Source organism: Haemaphysalis longicornis, unplaced genomic scaffold (assembly GCF_048455015.1).
Source record: "Haemaphysalis longicornis isolate Haplotype H1 unplaced genomic scaffold, Haemaphysalis longicornis Haplotype H1 scaffold_1, whole genome shotgun sequence".
Lineage (NCBI taxonomy): Eukaryota > Metazoa > Arthropoda > Arachnida > Ixodida > Ixodidae > Haemaphysalis > Haemaphysalis longicornis.
Genome location: NW_027526203.1, coordinates 280,446,191 through 280,469,434, shown reverse-complemented (window position 1 = coordinate 280,469,434; position 23,244 = coordinate 280,446,191). Strand labels below are relative to the sequence as shown.

The window sequence follows — 23,244 nt, the reverse complement described above, 5'->3', positions numbered from 1 at the left end:
GACTGAGCAAAAGCCGGGAACAGGTGGGAAGGGAGCTAATTGAGGCCTTCTTGCAAACAATGTATTAGTGAACCATCCATATCTTCGTATAGAAATGAATATAAATTTTTGAACCGGTCTCTCATATGATAAAGATGGTTACGTTTGTGCGCATGTGCTAGTGAGGGTATATAGGCACGTACGTTTTTTCAATAACGTAGTCTGTGCTCGTCCTGTCTCTTCTTTTTTGCTGTCCCATTCATGTGCGCAGTTTTACGTCGTAAGTATGAAGAACCCAACAACATGCTTTGCTGTGTATAGGTTCATCATAAGAGGGAGGGTGAAAAAACGCATTTATTTGTTAAAAAAAGAAAGAATGGTTTGTTCATTAAATATAGGGGCCCCTAACTTGACCAAGGGGCCAGTACAAGACCTTATCGTTTGCACAAGCTCTTTTGCTGCTTGTTTGGCACCATTTGTTTCTTGGATAATGGTTACCTTCCTTAGGTGTTAGAGAACTAGTAATGCAGGCACTGTCTAAGGTACGACATATTAGAAAGTTGTGTGAAATTGCGGTGAATGCCACGAGAATGTAAAGAATAAAAATATAGTGTTCACCCCAACTGAACCTTGTAAAACACACATCTTAGAGACACCTGAAAAAATGCTTCTTGCCTGGCTGTTGAGCAAAGGGCTAGAGCTCGACTAATTCTTGTTTGTCACATAATTCGCTATAAAACTGCAATTGCTAATTAGTATCTTCTTCTATAAAAATGTCTTCTATACATTTTGGGTTATCAGACTAATTACCTTCACAAAGTCGCTCCAAGATTAAGTAATTAGGCAAGAACTCAACACGATTTTTGTCAGTGTGATCAGGAAGGTCTATTATATGCAAGGAAGCTCTTATGTTATTGGTTTATTTCCTTTAGGTATCCAAAAAGAAAGACAGAAGTTTCACTTTCTTTCTGACATGAAACATTTGTGATTTCAAGAGGATGGTGAAACTTTTCTTGTTCTTTCCTTATGCCTAAAGGATAAAATGCAATAGCTTCCTTGCTTCTAATGTCTTCCTTGCACAGAATAGAGATTTCTGATCACACTGACGTAAAAATCTTGTCGACTTCTTTCCTGATTAGTTAATTATGCTGAATGGAAGTTTCAGGTAATTAGTCTTCTAACTTAAAAAGTATAGAAGGTATCCTTAAACCGATTTCAGTTTTGTTGTCAGAATGGTTCATTACATTAATGCTCCTAATTTGATTCAATTTGGTTCATAAATGAAAAAGTCGTTTTCCCTGCCACGTCCCCCCTTGAAGGGACCCTGCAACACTTTTTGAGCAGTGCAAGTAAACCTACACGATGTTTAGATTACACTGCCAGTAATACCTGAGCCAAATATTACATGTGCACGTGAAACGGTGAGCGCGCAAATCGCTATGAAAGATGTGGAAAAACCAACTGCGCTCTCCAATTTTTCTCATTATGCACCCCTGACGGCATGGTCTGAATGACGTCATTGCGGCCATGGCTGTCCTATTGGCTGTTGCTGGTCAACTTTGCGGCTTGTTTCTCGCATTTCCTGTGATGATCCGTCGTCGTTGGCGTGTACCAAACTCTTCTATGCCTGAACCTGTACGCACAGCTTTTGCCGTTTCTTTTGTGTTTTGAGTGCGCGCGGAGTTTGAGTGACGAACTGAATACTCCCCTTTCAACGAGACCACTCGACAAGATACATTTATTGCTTCAAAAACACTATACCAGCCTGAGCGTGCGCTTGCGAGCAGGCAGCCATGCTTGCTCTTTTGTGGCACCAGAACGGAAATAGACCCCTCCATGTTGCAGAGAAAAGGCTAAAACTCCCCGGCCTGTGATATATTGAAGGCCGCCAAAGAGAACGCCGTGAGCCGCCCCCTTATCCGGGAGAGAGCGCGCAGCTTTCGTCGCGTTTTCCACGATCGAGTTGAGAAGGAACAGTTACGTGTGATTTTTCACCGCGCGTAGTTTTGGTGATAGTGAACGGATTTTCATAATTCTTGTGGGAGGAGATTGCTGGGACAATAGACCTTACCCAAAAAACATTCCAAGTAGTCGATGGTTAGGGCTGCAGGGTACCTTTAAAGCCTTTCCTGTACTGATTCGCACTATCTACCAGTGCAGGAGAATGCATTCGTAACACCCAAAATTTAGCCCAATGTGTGCAATGCATTTTGTCTGGGGAATTTTTTAAATTCATATAATCTTAAAATTCGTATCAGCCATGATTGTATCAAGCCTTTCCTGTACTGATTTGCACCATCCACCACTGCCTGAGAATGCATTAGTAACACCCAAAATTTAGCCCATTGTATGCAGTGCATTTTGTCTGGGGAATTTTTTGAATTCGTATAATCCTAAAATTCATATCAGCCATAATCTTGTCCATAATCTTGCCATAATTTTTGTTCCCATGGCTGTCACTAAGCAACACACTGTTATGTGTGATTTCATTTCTGCGTTGGAGCTGCTAAAATGAACTAATTAACATCATTATGTTCACCAGTCATAATCAGCAGTGAGCAAAGGTGCAGTGTCTGGGCCGCATTAGTAAAGTGAGAATGTTCTATTCATGAACTTACTAGTTGTCGCTTTTCTGGTAGGTACTGTTGTTTTCAGGTGAGTGTGCAGCTTATGTCATGTTATAACTAATACTCCTGCTACACTAGGGTCAAAATGTCATTTGAACCAAATGTCATTTGACTCAAATGCCAAGTTGTGCTGCTACACTAGGTTTTCAAATGCCATTTGGCTCAAATGAAATTTGAGTCAAATGAGCACCGAGAAAGACATTTAAGATTTCAAATGCCATTTCCAGCACTATCGGACGCAGCGCAGCGTCTTCGATCGGCAATAAAAAATATAATACTTCCGTACGTAAAACAAACAAAATATTGTTGTTTGTGAAACTTTGTTCACTGTTTATTTACTTAAAATACGAAATCAACATATTTAATTTTCATACTCTCAAAACAAGTGGGTCAGTTGCAAAACAAACAAACAAAAACAACGCAAGGCAGCCATATTTAGAGTCAAAACTGATGTTTCTTCTAATTTGATATCATTTTACTGCCTCGGACTGCTCCTAAGTTTGATTGTTGTATTAGTGTACGAAAACGGAACGGGGCAACAACAGCGGCACTACAGCACAGCGAACAGTTGTGAAAGCTTTCAAATGCCATCGAAATTGTAGTGTAGCACGGCGGATTCTGAATGCCATTCGAAGCAACCCATTTGAGTCAAATGACATTTGGTTCAAATGACATTTGGACCCTAGTGTAGCAGGGGTATAAGACTTTGCATTACACTGCTATTTGCTCTGAAATGCGCTGCATAAATCCTGACATAATAAGCATCGGTTATTTCAGGAAGCCGGCTTATTTGGAGGTGTGCACGCGCTCAGCTGCATTCCTGAAGAGTCGACGATTCCCCAGACAGACTCTAGTCCTAAGCCCAGCACCACTGCTTCGGGAGCATCGCTTCCTGGGGAGGAGCCCTCACATCATCTCATGCCGAGCCCAAATACCATTGCCGCAGCCTGGAAGAAAAAGAGCATTAAAAGCAAGTACCTTTGTCTTCTAAGGGGGAAAGAGATGCCGCAAGCAAGAGCAACTGAAAGAAGTTCATCAATGCGTTTCCATTCATGTCGGCACAGTTGGGAAGCAGCAAATCAAAGCAGGTTACTCGCATTGCAAAAGAATACGTGCTCTGCACTTGGTGGTACTGGTCAATGCCAAAACAAGTGTGCGTGTGGGTTTTTGTAGGTATTCTAACTTATTTCTGTTAAGGACAGAGCATCAGTCTTGATGAAATCAGTATTTCGCTACATTATTTTTTGTTTCGTTGTTGCTAACGTTACTGTAATTATTTCTGAGCTCTGAGCGCAGCATCAGGATGGGTTCGGCTCATCTTCGGGTATTCACACAGCATGCAGCATTGACAGATCTTGGGAGGGCGAGAGAGGGAGACGTAGGGTCATTCCACCCAAGGTCATTCTAAATTCACCATTCCACTGGTACTTTTGTGCTTAAAATCTGCCTCACCTACATGCTGTCAGCAATTTTACACCCTCGTCCTCAAGCGAGCAGTCCAATTCTGCCCTGGACCTATGGTGGAGATCGTGACTGCTAATTTTATTGCTCTGTTCCTGCACGTCTCTGCTGGTGCAGCATGTCTGACTAGCACGCAGCTCGACGACGAGTGTTCTCTTCCGAGCTTCAGCCTAAGTACTGTACCTCCAACAGGATCTCCTTCTCCTAAAAAAGCGTTGCGGCGCCGGACTCTGTCAGGTGTGTTGAGGGTGCATGTGTGTGAATGCGTGTTTCTGTGTTGAGTTGTGTTGCCGGAGAAGGAGGGATATACACTGTGAAGAGGTTGTGACACAGGGAAAGAACAGCATGGTGCATAGGGGCATTCTTGACTCCATACACACTGTGAGCTTATTTGGGATCCTTACCTGCTTCCAGATGATAGAATGTACCTTGAACAGCGGAAAATGATGCACGAGTCCTGCACCGGTTCTCTTTTGCTGTGCTACTGCACACCCATATGGAGATTTTTTTTATTTTTTGGGCAGTATGCGGGGATGATATTTTGTTTTCCTCAAGGCACAACAGGGGGGTTTTGGGTACATGTTGGGGTGAGTTATACATGCAAAAATACGGTAGATCACAAAAAGTAAATCCTACCAGGTCAGCTGCATGGACCCTACAACACTAAAAAAAATGCAAATAAATAATGGAACAAATCTGGTATTCACAGCCTCACTGCCACGTTTCTTAAAAGGGGCCATGCAGACAAAATACAAGTTTGTTTTATTCGAAAGATTTTGTATTTTTTAGTGCCCCCAGTGCTTTTCCGGCAGGAAGTGATGCTTTAGTCACTGAGAAATTAATCAATTTAAGTTAAAATTTTGGTTCTCCCGCCAAATCATGGGTTTTGTGACGTCTGCCATAACGTCACATAGACAGGTCTTCAAACGAACTTCACATGCGCTGTTCAGCCTGCAGTGGACTGTGGCACGGCCGGGCTAGAGCGAAGGCGCTGTGTTGATATTGCAGAGCCTTGTTTACCGCCAGTCCTCCTAGATGACGCCACCAAACTGCTCCCCACCTCTATTCCCCTTTGCTTTGTTTTCGATCGTATTTGCACCTGACTAGTTTTTGTCGCGGTAGGTAGTAATCGTTTTGTGAAACATGGGGTGTGTTCGACAAGTAGGGTCATGTAAGACAATGTCACTTACGCTAATCGGCCACTGTTTTCTGAGACAACCCCAAAGCGCCGCACTGCTGTGCAGCTATAACAAGCATAGTCAGCGCAGTGCCAACAGCAGTATGCACTGGTTTATGTGTACTTTCATAACTTCCATTGTTTCCCCTACCATTATTTCTGCTATAAAACGAATATTCATTACACTTAAGTGAAAATAGCTCGTTGCATTGCGCTGCTGAGCACGAGGTCGCGGGTTCGATTCCCGGCCGCGGCGGCCGCTTTTCTGATGGAGGCGAAAAGCAAAAACGCCCGTGTGTACGAGATTTCGGCGCACGATAAAGATCCCCAGGTGGTCAAAATTAATCCGGAGCCCTCCACTACGGCGCGCCTCATCGCCTGCGTTGCGTCGGCGCGTTAAACCCCACAATCAATCAACGAAAATAGCTCGTTCTGCAAGCTTATAGGCCCTGCCTAACTTGCATTTGCTTTTTCCGGCCTCAGCCAACCGCATGGGTGTGCATATGTTGTCATATGTTCTAGTATGGGAAATGAGCTAGGGAGTTGCATGGGCATTCCATTTTGTCCTAATTATGTAGCTTATTGGAGTGAAGTTTACGTTAAAAATGGCATCAGTATCATTTTAACAAGGCAATCTTTCGAATGAACCAAACTTGTGTTTTGTCTGCATGGCCTCTTAATGTGATGAGTTTCTCGTGTCTCACAGTGGCATCACGGCTTCTGCCTAGAATGCTAGCATGACCCAGCCATGTGCCGCAATTACACATCTGGCAGTGCGTAGGAAAAAGCAGACTTTCTTAATTTCTTAGTGAGAATTACGTAATTCTCCGGTGCCTGATGTTGATGCAGTGCACTTTTTGGCTGATGTGTGCTTTGCCCCAGTGGAGTGAAATATCGTACACCACTCTGGTGCAAGAATCCTTAAAGAGCTTGGCATGTGTCACTATCTCCATTTTTTTTAAAGGCAGTGTACTGTTCATGCAACTGCTTTGACACCAGTCCTTGCATACGCCTTTAGGTCATAGTAAGGCATAGTTTTGCTGTAAAAATTATACTTTTGTGTGTATAGATGGCAAGTCATGCACATGCTCAGCTTCACAGCTCTTGCCTCTTTCTTGCTTGTTTTTGCCATCGACAGAAGTTACAGGTGGTCAAAATAAAAATGCTTGCAAGGTAAAAAGTGTGTGATGTTTCACACGTCAAGTACAATTCTGTTTGTCAGGCTTGATTTAGTGTTATGGGCCGCGTTTGCACTCATCAGCAAACGTTTTACAATCTCGGATCTCAGAACAGAGCAAAGTACTTCCCATTCCTGCTGATAATTTGTAGCTTAAAAAAAAAAAAAGAAAAGAAAGCCATTCAAATGGTTCTGTATTAGTAGCAGAGGAAGGAATGCTGTCATGACCTGTTGCAGTATGCGTCCTAGATAGCACACATGCTTTCTTGTGGCAGATTGTCTTGGGGTTGACGCAAAGTTTGGTCCTGGGCCTCTTTGCAGCAGGCTTGCAGGAGGAAGAGGAAGCAACGCCTGAAGGCACGTCAGCTGAGGCTGGAACCTCTGTTCTCGAAAAAGACTCTGAACGAGACAGCACCCTTGCCACTGGCTCCAAGAGGGCTCCCGTTGCTTCAAGAACTGAGACGGACTCTAAAAGGTAGCAGTGTGTACTGAAGTATAGCGGGTCGGGGCAGGACTTTATGGTCGTCTGAGCAAAAATTGCTAGAATCGGTTAGAAGGAAAGAAATAGTGGCCTCAATCGAACATCATCACCAGAGTTGTGTGGGTTTGTAAGTAGGACTCCTTAGTGATTAACAGGTGGCCAACACAGGTATGCCATGAGGGAGGATCACTAAAATACGTTGGTAACTGATGTTTGAGAGAATGTGACAAGATGGAACCAGTGTGTCTTGAACGGGGTATTGGAAGCACCACAACTGGCACAAGACTGTGGCTAGGGTACCCGAGTCAGTCATCTTAGGGCTATTTAGAAGTACCACAAATGGATTCAATGAAAAGCTGAATAAACTCTGCGTAGTATTCTCTGGCCAGGTGGAGTGTACTACCATTGTGCTCCTGTGTTTTCTGCTTGCTTGGGCAATGCAGCCTAAGTAGGTCTGTACAAGTAAAGCCGCATTTCCCAATAAATGATAAAGTACTTGAACTGGCCAACACTGCTATGTTCCGTAATTCTACTGCCTTATGTGGTCTGGATTTGGAGCTCCCTGCTACAGTGCCCCGTAGCTTTTAGCTATTTCTAATTTCTGATTCATGCATGTTTATTGACGCCTGTCAAATTGCAGAAGACAGCCAGAAGCGGCAGTCGGTAGGGCAGCCAACTCTGGTCCCGCAACGTGGCCACTGCAAAGACGGGATGAAGCTGTCACGAGGGTGGTTGACCAAGGTTCTGGCCGACGTCGTAAACACGAAGGCACTGAAATGTCTCTGCTGCCTGCAAGCAGCACCGGGTCATCTATTGGAGCTTCTCGGGCTGTCAGCAAGCCTGAGCCAAGGCTAGCAAGTTTGGATAATGACAGAGCGTGGGCCCTGCTTGAGGCTCAAGCGAAAGCACTTCAAGCATCAGCAGAAACAGCACGGCAGTTGGCACAGGTAAGCTACGTCAGAGCCCTGGTCTGTGAAAGCTACTGGGCATCAGTATGCCGCATAAAAGGCTGCAATTGCTCTGAAACCTTTTATGCCAGGGTTATCAAGTTGAAATAATTGCATCCTGTTTTAAAATTTCGATTTCTCATAACTACCATGGTTTGCTTTGTGTGGCCCAGGTTTCACAAGTTTTGGTAAGGGTAGTTATTTACTTGCCACACAATGAAATTTAAAAAAAAAGACGTCTATGCTGTCAGCTGTGTAGAGCCATCCTCTGTAATCGAGGTTCCCTTAACAGCCTTTGAAGGAACCAATAGAACGTGTGTGTACTAAGGCTTCCTTCCCAAGACCATCTTATGGGAAGAGATGGCTGTGGATGAGTAGCAGACAGTTTGTACCACAAGCAAGGAATCTGTGGCCACACATGGCTTCTACAGCACAAACAGTTCACATCTCGCAGGATACAACATCCAGAGCACTATCATGAAGTGCTTTTTGTGCTCTTCAGAGCACATCAGTGGTAGTACTGAAACAAAGTAATGGAGTCTGTAGCAGGCCAATGAAAGTGACTGTAGTATGCAATTTCTTGTTTGTGAAAGATCTAGCAGGTCAGTGAAGATGACTAGTGCACAACAGTTGTGCAAGGTTATCGCAGGTCTGCTTACTTTCTGAATTAGCACTTTTTGCCACCTTTCTGATTTTTGATACAGCAAACACGAGGTAGGGCAAACATTTTCTATTGGATCATTGAGGTGTGTTGTGACAAGCATCAAATATTTGCTCTACAATGCTTGCTGCAGTTGTAGGCTGCATCATGAATTTTCTCTGGGTGGTGGCTCTGGAGCACTGCTTCTTTGTTGCTGTATAGGACAACCACTGTTAACCAATAGGCACCTTTGTTTAAACGTCATCCAGCTATTGTCGCGAGATATAAATAACTATGCCACAAGCGTCACCATCGGCACATTTTGCCATTGATCCAAATGTCACAAACAACGGAGGTGTTCCAATTCCCAGAGTAGACAGCTAAGTAGACGGCAACATGGACAGCAGTCGTCCTGAGCACTGTTTAATTTTCTTCAAAGGTGATTTCTTGCTTTGGTCTGAAAACTGTAGCTTGCTTTTGTCCTTGTGTATGTGCGTGAATTAAAAAAAAAAATATCTAAGTGGTCTGCTCCCTCTTCTGGAATTAAGTTAGGTGCACTGTGAATGTTGGTAAAATTCTGAGTATCTCATAATCTTGACAAGGGAGGATGGCGAGTGAGCATGTATCTCTGCAGCGTCATCATTGCTATAAATGTGAAGCTGCCAACTTACCGAATTCCTCTCATGGGTCTGCTTGTACTCTCTGCCTTGTTTGTAATTCCGCAGGTCCGGGCACCATCGTTGCTGGAGCTTCATGGCGAAGACATGGTTCAGCGACTGACGGCCAACACCGTAGTGGCTGCATCTGCGTTGGCAGCTGCTCTTGCCAGCCAGCGGCCCGACTGGCAGGTCCCCGGCGAAAAAGACATTCAGAGAAGAGTGGATGCGTCATCTTCCTCATCCACTACGTCGCAGCCGACTGACGCTGGCTTTGAGTCCAATGACAAGACGTCTCCACAGAGTTCAACTGAGGAGAGCTGTTCACTGCCAGCTGACAGTGGCCGCCGAGCCCAGGAAGGCCAGCGAGTGTCACAGCCGGCAACTAGCCGCACCAGTGCTGACGGATCTGAGAAGAGCAACTCTTCGGCTTCCATCTCGGAGGAACTGGACACGTTGGGATTTAGTGGTGAGTGGGGTAGGATATGTTGGCAAGCAGTGGTGTTTTCCCACTAGTACTTCTTTTCTTTTGCACTGGGTGCCAGTGATATGCAGCTTATGTGAGTTTATTGCTGGCAGGCATAATGAATTTCTCGCAAAAGGTGATCCGGGCTACTTCAAGAGTCATTGGGTTTCGCTTACCCTTAACCCTTTCAGTCACCGTGTCTCCATATGGAGACGCGACTTTCTTCGTCGTTTTCCTCGTGAAAACGAAAAGCGTTCATGCGGCAGAGCGGTGCGGCTGATGTTCGAAACCTACGGAAGTGAAAGGTAGCACCATGTGATGTGGAATGGCGGAACCGCACTCATAACATCGTTTCAAAATGGACGCCACCAATTTTTGTGGGAGCTCCGGTGTGTTGCCATCCTATGTTCTTTTTTACTGTGGCGTAAATCATTTATAAAGGCTAAAAACACCTCTTTCATGTGCAGAAATTATTATTTCACCTCCTTGTTTGTAAACTGCCTTAGGATATTTATTATTTTTTATAGGGAAAAGCAGGATTGAGTAATGGTGGTCCGTATGAGGAAGTGACGCCATTTGCGTGAGACTGAACTTTTTTTTCGTACTTCTAGACACTTGACACTGCTAAACCTCTAAGTATGAAATTTTTCTGCAGTGAATATAATAATTCTTGACTGAAAGGTTTAAGCACAAACATTGCTTAGAGGCAGAACACTGGCTAGTTTTTTAAATTAGTGTCTAAGTCTTCTTAGTGCTGTTTGTCCCCCTTTGATGCCATGCGTGTTACTTAAGTTAAATGAAAAATTGGCTCACAGTGCAGCTTCAGTAGTTCTTATTGTGAAACACCTATCCCTTAAAAATTTCATTGTGCCGGGAATATCTGAGCATGCAAGACATAGTTTCAATGTTAAGGGCAATGGCATAAAATAGTCAAGCATGGTATGAGTGCCGTTTATTATATTCACCATTTATGAAACCCTTTTTTAAGTGTTTTATTTTTTTAATTTTCTCACCAAATGTGCCTAATTTTTTTAGTTCTGATTTCAAATCCTACTGTGCTAAAAAGCAACTATTTGACGTTAAAAAAATATTTACACTACATACTAGGTCAAATCAACACAGTACAGTTTATTTATGAACATTGCATAGGAAACCAGATGCTTGGTGCTAATAAAATACAAACCAAACACAAAAAAGTCGCAAACACCTAGTCATCCTTGACGAGGTGTCTGCGACTGTCAACTTTTGGCTATTTCACTGGGTAAGCATCGGGACTGGGTTGAGAGTTTCAAATCAGGGAATGATACAGAGTGGCTGACGAGCTTTCGTAATGTTTGCTTCAGAGATGTCATCAACAGAAGAACTGGTCAGCTTAGCATCATCATTATCTTCACTTTGAGATAGAAGATAAGCATCGATATATGAATCATCTTCACTAGAACAAGATCGAGAAGCTGAAATGTACTTTTTTTGGGGGGGTTGGCTGGAGCCATGTGTGTGTTGCCGCCACCGTACGCCATGTTTTCAATCAAAAATTGTGGTCCTGTTGCAGGAGAAAACCAGTCGTGAAGTACAGTCCTTGTCAAAATTTTGTGGACCAAGCCGTAAACGCACAGGCTGCAAAAAATTCAATGTACAAGCTTACGTCCCGAGCAAGGCTGAAACTTTTCGTGCAGGAAAGCTAGAAAAAACACCTTTCTTTCTTACTGCCTCAAAATGTTTTTATCACATTTAAAGGTAAGGCCGTTTCTTTGAATTCTTTGGGGTCGAGAAGGCCTAGGATTGGCCCACAAAATTTTGGCAAAGGGTGTATGTGCTTCCATCTGGTTGGTGACAGGCAGTGTGTTCCCATAGACGAGCACTTTTCGTCCTGAACACTCAAGAGGCGAACCTATTCGTAGGACGAGCTGTGCTCGTCCAAAGCAGTTTGGGGACGCTTTGACGAGGACGCGTTCTGCTTGTCTGAAACACTTAATTAAGGGTGAATAAACTCGTGTGGTCATGGAAAGGGTGGGAGCTATGCCTTGGTGATGGTTGTCATGTGATTAACCTGCAGATTCAAGTTTGGACAAGCGGAAACTGAAGGCAAGCACAAGCAAGAAACGGCAGCCAAAAAACGTGCTTCCCCTCTCTCTCGACAGCAGTGCCACTGAGGTGAGCCTGATATTTTCGAGATGTCATCAGTGCAGGCATCTGAGACAATGGGGAACTTTCCTTCCAAGTTTCGTGCAGGTCCTTACAACCATCCTTATATTCGTGCAGGCCCTTACAATCCTTGGAAAAGTGCACTTTTAAGTCTTTGAAAATCCAGAAGTTTTTACAGACCTTTGAATATCCTTGAATTTCTTGAACTTCATTTTTAATAATCACGGAGTGATTGCATTTGAGAAAATTTTAACCCTCCTAAATTTCTGCTCTAAACTTGTTAAAAATATGGTCAAGTTTTGTACAAAGTCAAGTAAACGTCTGCCTAGCAGATACTGGATTGTTCACCATTTTGTGTGTGAGTCGAGAAGAGACCAGTCGAGAAGAGACATGGCCATTATGTGGTATGTATAGCTTGTGTGGCCGAGTCATGACATTTTGTGCCTGTGTAGCACTAATGTGTGCGTGTGTGGTTGTGTCGTGACATTTTCTGCAAGTATAGCGTTGTTTGGGCCAGTACACGTGCGTGCCAGCAATGTGCTCGGGAAATGCAAATTTCAGTGGCCGTGGCTGAACGACAACTACCAAGAGTGGTTAATGCCAGACATGCCAAATCCGTGCGAAGCAAATCCAAAGCTTGATGCAAGTGCTTTTACATCACTGATGTAAGGGAGTCAGCACTAAAGAACCACATAAAAAAAAAATCCATAACATAGTGAGCATATGCAAGCTGCTGGGGGTAGCTGCATGGTAAAGGAGCTTCCTGGCGGCCTCAGGATGTCTACCAAATGAGTCACACCCAGCGTCGTCACAGTTCTCAAATTCATGGATGCACGCAAGAAGTGTGAACTTGTGGATGCAGAAATCCTGTGGATATTGAAGGTTATAGCGTCGCACTACTCAATCACTCATCACCGCAGGGGAAGGCATTGCTTATAAGGATGTTTCCAGACAGTGAAGAGGCGATCGCTTTTACGTGCGGGGAGCAGAAATGCTCACATATTGCTTGCCATGGTTTGAGGCCATTCTTTCTGTCCTCTCTGCGGCAAGAGATACGGAAGAGCGACTAGCTACTATGTCGTCTTGTTCAATGAGTCTCTGAATGAGCATTGCTAGCAGAAGCAAATGGACGGTCCATCCAAGGTGCTGGGGTGCAGTAGAATCGGTCACCACACGGTGCTTCACGTTTGTGTTTGAGCCATGCCAGAACTCAAGACCTGCAAGGAAAACTACTTACAACCTTGGAACCACTACCCTTACATAAATTAGTGCAAGTGCCAGTCAACTGTGTGCTGGTTGTTTCTTGATGCACCTGCCTGTAGGAAAGGCTTTCTAGCTGTCACTGGACAAACTCTGTTTCCTCCCAAGTTGTGTGCACACCGATGGATTGAGAAAGGTTGCTGATGGAGGGGTTTTGCTTCTATGGACCAATGTCAACCATTGCGTGGAAGTGGCGAGAAGTAAGGAAGTGAACATTCCAAAGTGTGCTCCTTTTCAGTGTGGTTGTGACTTTTGCTTTGACCCACTAGTGGTAGCAGAGCTAAAGTTTACACTTGCTGCTGCGGTGGCCATGCAGCAATTTTTGACGTACTCTCAGACAGATAAGCCACTGATGGAGTCATGGTATTTTTGGCAATGGACCTTGAGAATAATGTCATAAAACTGCTAACAGAATTTATCAAGCCCTCTGTTCCCTGTTCATTAGTGTGAATCATGGCCTGCTGAAGATTGACTTTGAAGATTTGAACAGCCATGTGCCACTTGAAAAGATAAACCTTGGTCACACAGTCAAAAGCCACAAAGTACGTGTGAATGCTGCATTTGCATTTCACATGCTATATGTATAAGCAGTTTCTTCTAAGTGTCCCAAAAAAATCTTGGAGAAGAGCCCTCATGACATACCATTGTGAGAAATCTCTTTTCCACTAGACCCCAGGCAGATGTTGTCAGAGCCGAATGAGGGTCTGGAAGGCATAGAAAATGTTCTGGATACACTCGTTGCAGCAGAGAAGCATTCAAGGGATTGTGTGCTGCACAGTTTACTGAGCTGCTACAGGAGCGAAAACACGAGTTTCAGCTATTTGAAAGGAGCCCGCGTGCACTCGACAGGTTTTTCTGCTGTTCTGAAGGTTGGCTCAGCATATGCTGCTTGCCCTTAGTTGTGGCTAAGCAAGCATAGAAAGAGGATTCAGTGTGAATTGCCAGGTTTCAGTAGAAACCGTGAAAGAAGTGTGTCGCATTTTGCAGTACCTTACCTGTGATGCTGTAGATGTATCTGGTGGCATTTTAAATGTGCCCTTCACAAAGGAATTGAAAGTATCTGTGGCTCCTTTGAGGAACCAATAACATCCCTTTTTGGAAATCCAGAAAGGGCTGGAGGAGCAAGAAGACTCAAAACAGAAGTAGCGGCACAAAACACAGGGAGAGACTGTGCATCAGTGAAGAGGTTGAAACTCCAAGAAGGAAGAAAAAGAAACTAAAAGCCACTATTGCAGACTTTAGGGATTCAGCCCTCATATGCAAAAAAAAAAAAGCAAAGACAGCCAGCGACCTGACTTGCTCCATGAAGTCAAACACCCTCAGGAAGACTGCCAAGAGCAAGAAGCAGGAGTTTCTGGACATTGATGTGAATATTCAGAAGCAGCATGAGGCTTGGTTGATTCCATTTAGTGAATAAAAGTTTGCATTTCATTACAATGAGAGTTGTCTGAAGAAAAGTCTACCTTCGAACATCATGTTATCCTTTTTGGACAATTTCTCATCATTTGAAGCATTTATTTTCCTCTAAACATCATTCCTATTTGATCTTCTAACAGATGATGTGGTCCTGGAAAATCCACACACACAGCCTCAAAAGTCCTTCAAAACCCACAAATTTTTGTCAAACCAGCATGAACCCTGACTAGAACGGAAAGTTGGACTAGTTGGTACTGGGGTAACTTGTGCATATTTCTAGTGCAAAAAAGATAACACAAAAGAAGAATGTGGATGGGACAGTCCTGCCGCTTTCGTCGCCTGTGTTCGTCTTTTTTGCAGTAGAAGATGCGCACAAACTCTGACCGTCAGTTCAGGCACTGGAGATCATCAAAACAGCGTCAGGTTGGCTTGTAGAGGCCCACTGCAGGGGTTAGAAAAACCTAAGCTTGTGCGACAATTTTATTGCTAAAATGCCTGCATGTATAAAATTGCAGTGAACGTTAATCTACAGCCCTCCACTACGTTGGTAGGTCTTGTAGGCAAGGTACAAGTTTGGTGCGTCAAGCCCCAATTTTAGCTTTGAATCACTTCATGGTTTTTAGGTCAAGTACACACCTCTTGTAACAAATGTAGTAGTTGCTATTAAAACATTGGCATTTTATAGAAAAATACAATTTTAGGCAGAAATGTATATATAGTACCAGTATTTTTAGGCTAACACACTCTCCCCCCATTATCCCTCCGAACTTCCAGAAGACTGATGTGACAATGTTGAAATGAGTCTTCCAAAAAACATTCTTTTTGTTTTTTGATAGAATGTGATGAAACTTTACAGCATTGCTAATTTCTTTCTCCTGATTTCAAAAATGCAATTAGGCTACTCTTGTGGTAGGTCAATTGATTAGATATCAAGATAATTAAAAAATACTACCCTTGGGTTCTTTGCCAGTAATAGAAAAAAAAAAAACTGGTGACCAGAAAAAATTTAGTGTATGGGTGGAGGCTGCGATGTGTGAGGGGGGCAAAGCTGGAAACAGATTTCAAATGGCACCATCCTGTTGGCTATGCCCACTTGCTGCCTTCTCTTGGTATCTTGCTGTCTGTCACCACTTCAGCCTGCTTGCACCATCTTGCATTTCTATTTTCCGATGCACTTGGCAGGCCCAGGTTTGGCTGTTTCTTGTGAAGCTTGCACAGTGACACCACTAACTCTCTTTTCTGTACCCGCTCCTCCTATATATTCGCAAAGGCCAGCAGCTTTGACTTCTGCAACAGCACCACATATATGTTTCTAGTGGCACTAAAGGCTTGGGATAACCGTTAGCCTGGGGAAAGAAATATAGCTATCATTGTTATTGCTTCTGAAATAGAAAACCGAAGAAAAAAAGTTTAAGTGATAATGTGAAAGCTATTTTTTTTTTTTTGGCTATGTCTGTCAACGAGCCTTCTACCGTTGTGGACACAGCCTACAACCTTAATTTAAAGGGGCCATGAAGACAAAATGCAAGTTTGGTTCATTTGAAAGATTGCCTGGTTAGAATAACACTGATGCCACTTTTAACGCAAACTTCACTGAAATAAGCTATATAATTAGGAAAAAAGAGAATGATCATGTGACCCACTAGCTCATTTCCCGCACTAGAACCTATGACGTATTGGGGGCAACTGTGCGATTGGCTGAGGCTGGCTAAAGCAAATGCAAATTAAACTGGTCTTATAAGCTTACAGAGCGAGCTATTGGCACCTAAATTTAATGCACGTTCATTTTATAGTACTAAGACTGGTGGGGTAAACAATGGAAGTTACGAATACCTAAACATAGGGAGCAGATAGTGCTCTACTTTCCTGGCTGACACTGCCTAATACAGCCGTCAGACGCGTTTGGTTTGTCTTGCACAACACTGGCCAACTGACATAAGCGGCACAGCCACTTACGGGACCATGTTTGTCGAGTCATAACTTATGTTTTAGGAAAGGATTATTACCAGCCATTACCAGGAATTGCGATCAGACCAACTACTAGGAATTTCGGTCAGACCAAAATGCGAACGCTGGTACTTCAGCGGTATTGTAGCGCCATCTGTGTAAGTGGGAGATAAACAAAATAACCAAATGGCCTTCTGTGAGGTAATAGCAGGCCTGGTGAGCTTTCTGTCATTAGTTTTAAGGCCCTGCCCTGGATACGTCATTGCCGACATCAAGAAACATGTGATTTAGTGGGAGAATTGAAATTTTGGCTTAAAGTGTTTAATTTCTCAGTGAATAAAGTGTCCTTTGCTCACGCACAAGCGCTGAGTGAGGGCACTATAAAACACCAAATTTGAATAAAATAAACTTGTATTTTGTCCTCATGGTTTCTTTAACATCAGACTCGCTGCGGCTACTTGTGAAGGAATCACTATCCATACTGCTGCTGTGCGAGAGATTATACTGTGGACGAGATTTTTGATCCACACGCTCTTCTTTGTTTTATTTTTCTGATGCAGCGCTCTGAAGTGTGTTTGCTGCCAATACTTCCAATACTTCCGGGGTCCCCTCTTCCCCTCCCCCCTCCCCCTCCAAAAAATTAAGTGGGGAACAGCACCTGCTCCAGACAAGCTATGGCAGGTTTATAGCCAATTAGAACTAAATAGACAGGGATATACTACTACCCAAACTAGTTTTAAAACAAAAGTAGACGAAAATAGTTGTAGAAGAAAATACATACGGAATACAGCAGGTCTGGGCCGCAGGCTTACAAGACACCAAGGGAGACCACTTATTGATGAAAAGAAAAGGAAAAACAAAAATAAAGCTTGAAGGGCAGCATACAAAATACGAAGTGTACATGAAAATTAAGAACCTTCAAAGTGGCCTTCAAAGTGGCCTTCAAAACTTCAGCACTCGCGAACTAAAAGTGCAGCAACAGTAGCACTGCAAACATAACACTAAGCATGGAACTCAACCCCAGCACTGGATTTCAGCTGCTGTACAGGCGCTGAGCTCAGCACTGTTCACAGGTGGAGGCTGTTAAATCCTTGTAACAGTGGTCTAGCACAGCGTGCTCGCTATTCAGAGCTACAGCACTGGGCACGAGCACTGAACGATACAAAATTTCACAGGATCATTGGGCGTCAAAAACATGGAGCAAGAATAAGACAGGAGGGGAAACGAGGCTTCCTAGCGGAGCCAGATTATGTCACAAGCGCTCGTCATAAGTTAAGCTAGCAGCGTCTGCTGTGGTTGAAGAAACTGTGTGGCCGCCGCTTTCGACATTGCACTGAGTAGCCACGGAAGGAATTGCTGCCGCTATCATTTCATCCATCAGGTGCCGCTACCCTCTCCTTCGCCGTTGCAGCTACGAAGCTTTGCAGACCGCTTTGGTTTTCATTGTGACATTATCTGGTCGCTCAGCCGCGCTTGCCGCAATGGGCCATTTTGCCTCCTATACATTCTTTCTCCGTGGTCAAAACACAGTTCTGCAGTCACAAACCAGAAATAGCTGTGGCAATATAGTCAACCATTACGGTGAATATCTTTACGGTGACATGGTTGTCCAATAATGTTCTGAGTTGTGAGCGTCCCAGCGAATGTCGTCTCTGAACATTTTGGGTGCTCAGTCTTGTAAGCAATGAGACTGAAGCTGCATTCTGGCCACAGAAGCACCTGCAGTCTCTTGTCAAGGCCAGCCGGTCGAAATGCTGGGAGAGCCTGCCGTGTCCTGTAGTCAGGCATGTTAATTTTCGGGTATGTTCATGTCACTTGGTATCCACTTGTACAATTCTGCGTCAGTATTTTCCGCTGACCACTGTTGCTGCCACACCACATGACCGGCCCTCAGCAATGCAGACTGCACTGTGTATTAGAGAGCTTGCACCAAACGTGGTCTCCCCTCACAGCTACACTGGTTGCTACAATGTCCACCAACTCATTTCCCCGGTCACCTGAATGACCTGGCGCGCAGCAAAAATGGATAGGAACAGTGTTGCTAAGAATACTAATGTCCTGTTTGAGTTGGTCAATGGCAGAGGATTTGTTGAATGAGTTGTCATGTGCCAAGAGAATGTACAGGCTGTCAGTGTAAACAGGAACCGGAGATGACTGCAAAAAGACGTGAAAATACTCTAGATGCTTCACAAGGGCTATCACTTTCGCATCAAATGACGTCATTGGGGAGACAAGGCGGTACCGCTTCACCATTTCCACCAAGTCAGGCCTGGACAAGGTGAAAAAGGCAGCTCCAGCCAAAGTAAAACTGTGGGATCTGTCCGTGAATGTGTTCAGACCCAGAGCATACAAGCATCAGTTGGCTTCAAGCTTAAAGCAGTCTTGCTGGATGAGTGACGGGACGGTGTTGATGGGAAGGTTCACGACGGTCCATAAGTGGAAGTGTGAAAGATGACTGACTGTCATTCATGAAACAAGTGGCAGTGTGGTGGCGATAACATTGAGAGCAGTGGCCCTGGTGGTGGTGTAAGCCCCTGTTACGGCAAACAACATTGATTGAAGAAGTGAGTGCGCCTTTGCTTTTAGGGTGTGGTGTTGGTGTGTGCGCCATCGAGCTGGAGCTGCGTATGACATGGTTGGCAGGGCAAGGTGATAAGACTGTCTGGGGTGGTGCCGGTTGACAGTAGTGTGCATACGGGCAAAGATGAGGATTGATACCGCTAGCTTCTCAACAACGGATTTCAAGTAGTTGACGTGGGCAACGAAGGTTAAATGGCAGTCAAAGATCACTCCTAACAGCTGCATCTCCGCTACATGTTTTAGAGAGGTCCCATTGAGCTGAATGGCTGGTTTGCATTGGGCTCTTTGCTCACCTTGAGATAGAAGTAAACATGAGCATTTCACTGGGGTTAACGTCAATGTGGAACTATGCGGACTGAGTGCCCGATTAGCAGCTCTCTCTAACTGTCCTTGTGTACGTCTGTGAATAACGATGACGGTGTCATCAATGTATGCCTGCAGATACAGCTCATCAGGCATCAGAATGGACAGGTGGTCACATATGTAAGAATTCCATAAAAGAGAACGAAGGGGAGAGCCTTAAAAACAGCCCTTTGCCTCAGCATGAGCAACATGACATGCTTTGGCCAATGAGGATTGACTGCAGGAGAAGAAAAATGTTTTGAAGGAAGTGATTAAAATGGAAGAAATACAGCAGCTTTGGTTGCCGAATGGCATCAAAGGCTCAAGTGAAGTCGAGTGGTATAACGAGGGAGAAGGAGCCACGGTCGCGTTAGTCCTGCAGACGGTTACGGAGTTCAAACAACGGTGACTTTGTGTTTTTGCCCTCAGTGAAGTCATGTTGGTGAGGATGGAGGAGGCCAGATTGGTGTAAAAAAAGTAGGCCTGTAGAGGGTTCGTGCGGCGGGTGTCCAGGTTCGAGGAAAAATATTACCCAGGCAGTCTTCCAATGAGGAGGGAAATAGCCAAGACGTAGACAGGCATTGACTACTTGAAAAAGAAAAGGAGGAAGGGGATGAAGGAAGAGATCTATAAAAAAAAAAAAGGGATGATACCGTCCAACCCCAGGGTGAAGCTGGGGTTAAGCTTTGTTTGCCAGTCTGTTTGTCTGGGGTAAAATTATTGTCCTCGTTTTTAGGGTTTCAGCTAAAGACGCGACACACAGTTCTTATGGCCATGTGGACTAGCATGTCATCCTTGCAACAGTCCTCTGCAATCACTTTCTTTAACGGAAGGTCAACGGATTGTGAAGTAATGGTCATTGAAGTGTCATCGGGTCAAAGAAGACAGGGCAAGACATACGGAGTGCGAGATTTTCAAAAGGCAGTTTGAAAGGGACATCCAAATAATTTAATTTCTCTATGACGCCGAGGAGCATGCAAGTCTTACTGCCCTCTCTTTGGCTTGTTGGACATGTGTCTGGCAAGCGGCCAGTGCTTTGTAGTAGTTATAACAGTGGTCTGCCTGCAACAAGAAGTCTCTGCACGATTGAGTGCTGCACAAAATGCACACCACTGATCCCTCTTTTTGAGTGTGGTATTTCACAATGTGTTTTATTTGTGATTTTTTGTATGCTGCTTGTGTTTCTGAGGCAGTTGAAGTAAAAAGAATCAAAAGTGGCATTGAGAGAGTCAGAAGTAGCGAAGTCCTGTGGAGTGTAATTTTGGAACCAGGGATCTTCACACAAATGGTTTATCATGCGAAAGGCTGTGGTTTTAGTGAAGGTGTTTTTTTTTTTTTTTTTTTTTTTACGAGAAAGTTACGATGCACAGGGGCAGAGAACAATGTATCAGTGATCTGAGAGAGATGGCGTGTCGCGGACTTCTCAAAAATTGGAAGCCCGCGGTACAAAATGTGATGCAGCTAAAGGGAATTGATAGTGCACCAAGAGCTAGGTGCTTTGTGGACATTTTTTGCGAATGCCAGCTAGGTGTGCCCTTTCGCCAACCTAGCTGAGTGGCACTTTTGCATTAAAAATTGCTCGCTTTATGGTATTCGTGCAAATATGGTGTCATTACGGGTAAGGCTGTCGAAGAGGTACTGCTGTCCTCGCCGCCCGAGCCAAGTGGCGGGCCCCACAGCCTCTTTCCCCGGCCTTTTGTGCTGAGCAGGACTCCACGGGCGTGGGCCAGAAGGCACACGGATGGAGCCAGAGCTCCCTGAGTGACCCCATCCTGCTGGATCGGGACCTCCTGAGCTACGGTTCCCTGCCAGAGCGCCCCCTGGGGCCCTCGGGTACAGAGGAGGGAGGGGACCAGCGGCCTCTGGCACTGCTGCGCCTCCAGGAGCGCGACCTCATTGAGCGGGCGCGCGCTGACTTCACCTGGATCGAGGTGCTCAAGCGGTGAGTGGGCCTGCTTCTCGCAGCACCCTGAACCCGGCTCCAGGCCCCCTCACGAGGGCCCTTGGTGGGTTGGGGTCAGGGTGTCGGAACGAAACAAAAACCGGAAACGAAAAACAAAAAAAAAAAAAAAAGATACTTCTGGCTGGAATGAAAACGAAAGCATAACAATATTAATTATTTCATTCCGGAGCGAAACCGAAAAAATATTGTTTCGGTTTTTGGTTTGAGTGGCAATTTCAGGTATTTCAGGAATCATTTCAATTTCCATGTAGCGAGGTGGAAAATTGCATTGATTCTCTGGCATAACATCGTCTTTCGTCTTTCTGGCACCCACTCTCCGTCGAAGGCTTGCTGCCTGCTCCCACACTGTCTCTGTTCGTTCCGATAGGCGAGTACTGAGCTCCACGCGTGATTGCTGCGGTCATCTGGCTGCGCTGCAGACGTCACGGCCTTATGTACTTATTTATTTGGTTAGTTTAATCAAATACCTACATTAGCCCTATTGTTTAGGGGGTGTGATACATGTATAATAAACACTAATATTCTAAAACAAGACATAAAAACAATGAGGAAAAATACAACCTTTGGTGTGAACATACACCACTACCAGCGCAAACAGCAGATTACAGCCGCATTCAATGCAAACAGCTACAACTCATGTTGCACATGTACGCAAGTGCTGCGAGAGTGCAGCGGAAAACATTTCATAAGCAGCAGAAGCAACAGTTTTGGGCAGGGCAGTATTATCTCTAAGGTTTTTCAAAAATGCGCTTCTAATGCGGATGTGCGCCATTAATATTCACCAATTTTCGTGCTGTTATGCCTTAGTCTGTATATATATCGGGTTGGGGGGGGGGTGCTGAAGGTACTGATGTAATAATCCATTGCTACCTATTCTCGTAAAATCTCTTTTAAGATTAAAAACAGGAGTTTTACAGTGTTCTATGAGACAGACCATTTTAAACTTTTAGCAATAACATCAGAACTGTATGAGTTCCTCAGAAAATATATTTTTCAATGACATATTAGGCATGACTTCACCTTTTTTTAACGATATTTCATAATTCTCAATCTTTTCAACAGTTTCACAAATCTAAATTTTTTTTGCGCCAACTTGAACCGTTATAAACCATTACAAACCATTATTTTTTTCGTTGCGGAGCTGAAACGAAACGGAACTTTTATTTATAGAACAAAACAGAAACCGGAACGGAAAACATTTCGTTCCGACACCCTGGTTGGGGTTCTCCGTGCAATCGGATAAGATGAGATAATATAGGTTTATTCTTCTAAATGAAAGCATACATGTCCATTATCCAGCCAGCATAAGCCCTAAGGCTTCTGTGCAAGGCTGGGCAGTCTCGGCTGAAAGCAGTTCAGCCAAGAACCAGATGAACAGACACTAGACAAGAATCTCTACAGGTGTCCAAATCAATGATACTGACTACAGACTATGCAGTCGTCATTCTGTCAAACTAATACATTTTCTTAGATATTTCTTTATGTCCTGGAATGACGTGAGGCTATCCTGTATTTCAATTTATTGAAGAAAAGTGGAACATTGAAAGTGTGAATTATTTTACTGTAACTTGTGTATGTTCTCAGAACAGTAAATCTGTCAAGGTGTCTTAGAGGGCATTCTTTTATTTTTGGTATTTTAAAATTCAGAGAGAAGTAATTTTTAATTATTGCATCAAACATAAATTGGTCTTGAGCGGAAAGCAAGCTAAAATGGTGCATAGGGGCAGAAACGTCTTCCCCGTGTTGGCATGTTCTGTAGGCGAGATTATAAGCAATTTTACGAATGATTTGTTTGCAGATATGCCTGACCGTAAATAGTTATCCCGTACCTTAACACTTTCTTGCCCACGAGAACAGCAGCGATTTTGGGTAGTCTAGCAAATAATTTTTTCCTGGTCGCAAAAAATATGTAACATATAAGGTATGATATCGAAATGTTGAAGGGTAAATTTCCTTTGCAATGGTAATTGTTTCAAAGGA

The 23,244-nt window shown here is 44.1% G+C and overlaps 1 protein-coding gene across 8 annotated transcripts in view; it reads left to right on the top strand.

Annotated features, from left to right (window-relative positions):
* Window positions 1-23,244, top strand: part of LOC144146742 (uncharacterized) — a 111,230-nt gene that overhangs the window by 49,481 nt on the left and 38,505 nt on the right. For 6 of the 8 annotated variants that reach the window (XM_077678707.1, XM_077678703.1, XM_077678690.1 and 3 more), the window contains exons 17-23: window positions 3,384-3,576; window positions 4,185-4,304; window positions 6,743-6,896; window positions 7,543-7,849; window positions 9,215-9,614; window positions 11,668-11,765; window positions 21,011-21,243. In XM_077678707.1, the coding sequence (XP_077534833.1) occupies window positions 3,384-3,576; window positions 4,185-4,304; window positions 6,743-6,896; window positions 7,543-7,849; window positions 9,215-9,614; window positions 11,668-11,765; window positions 21,011-21,243 (1,505 nt within the window). The remainder of the gene's footprint in view (window positions 1-3,383; window positions 3,577-4,184; window positions 4,305-6,742; window positions 6,897-7,542; window positions 7,850-9,214; window positions 9,615-11,667; window positions 11,766-21,010; window positions 21,244-23,244) is intronic. The other 2 variants (XM_077678698.1, XM_077678715.1) reach the window with 2 other exon arrangements.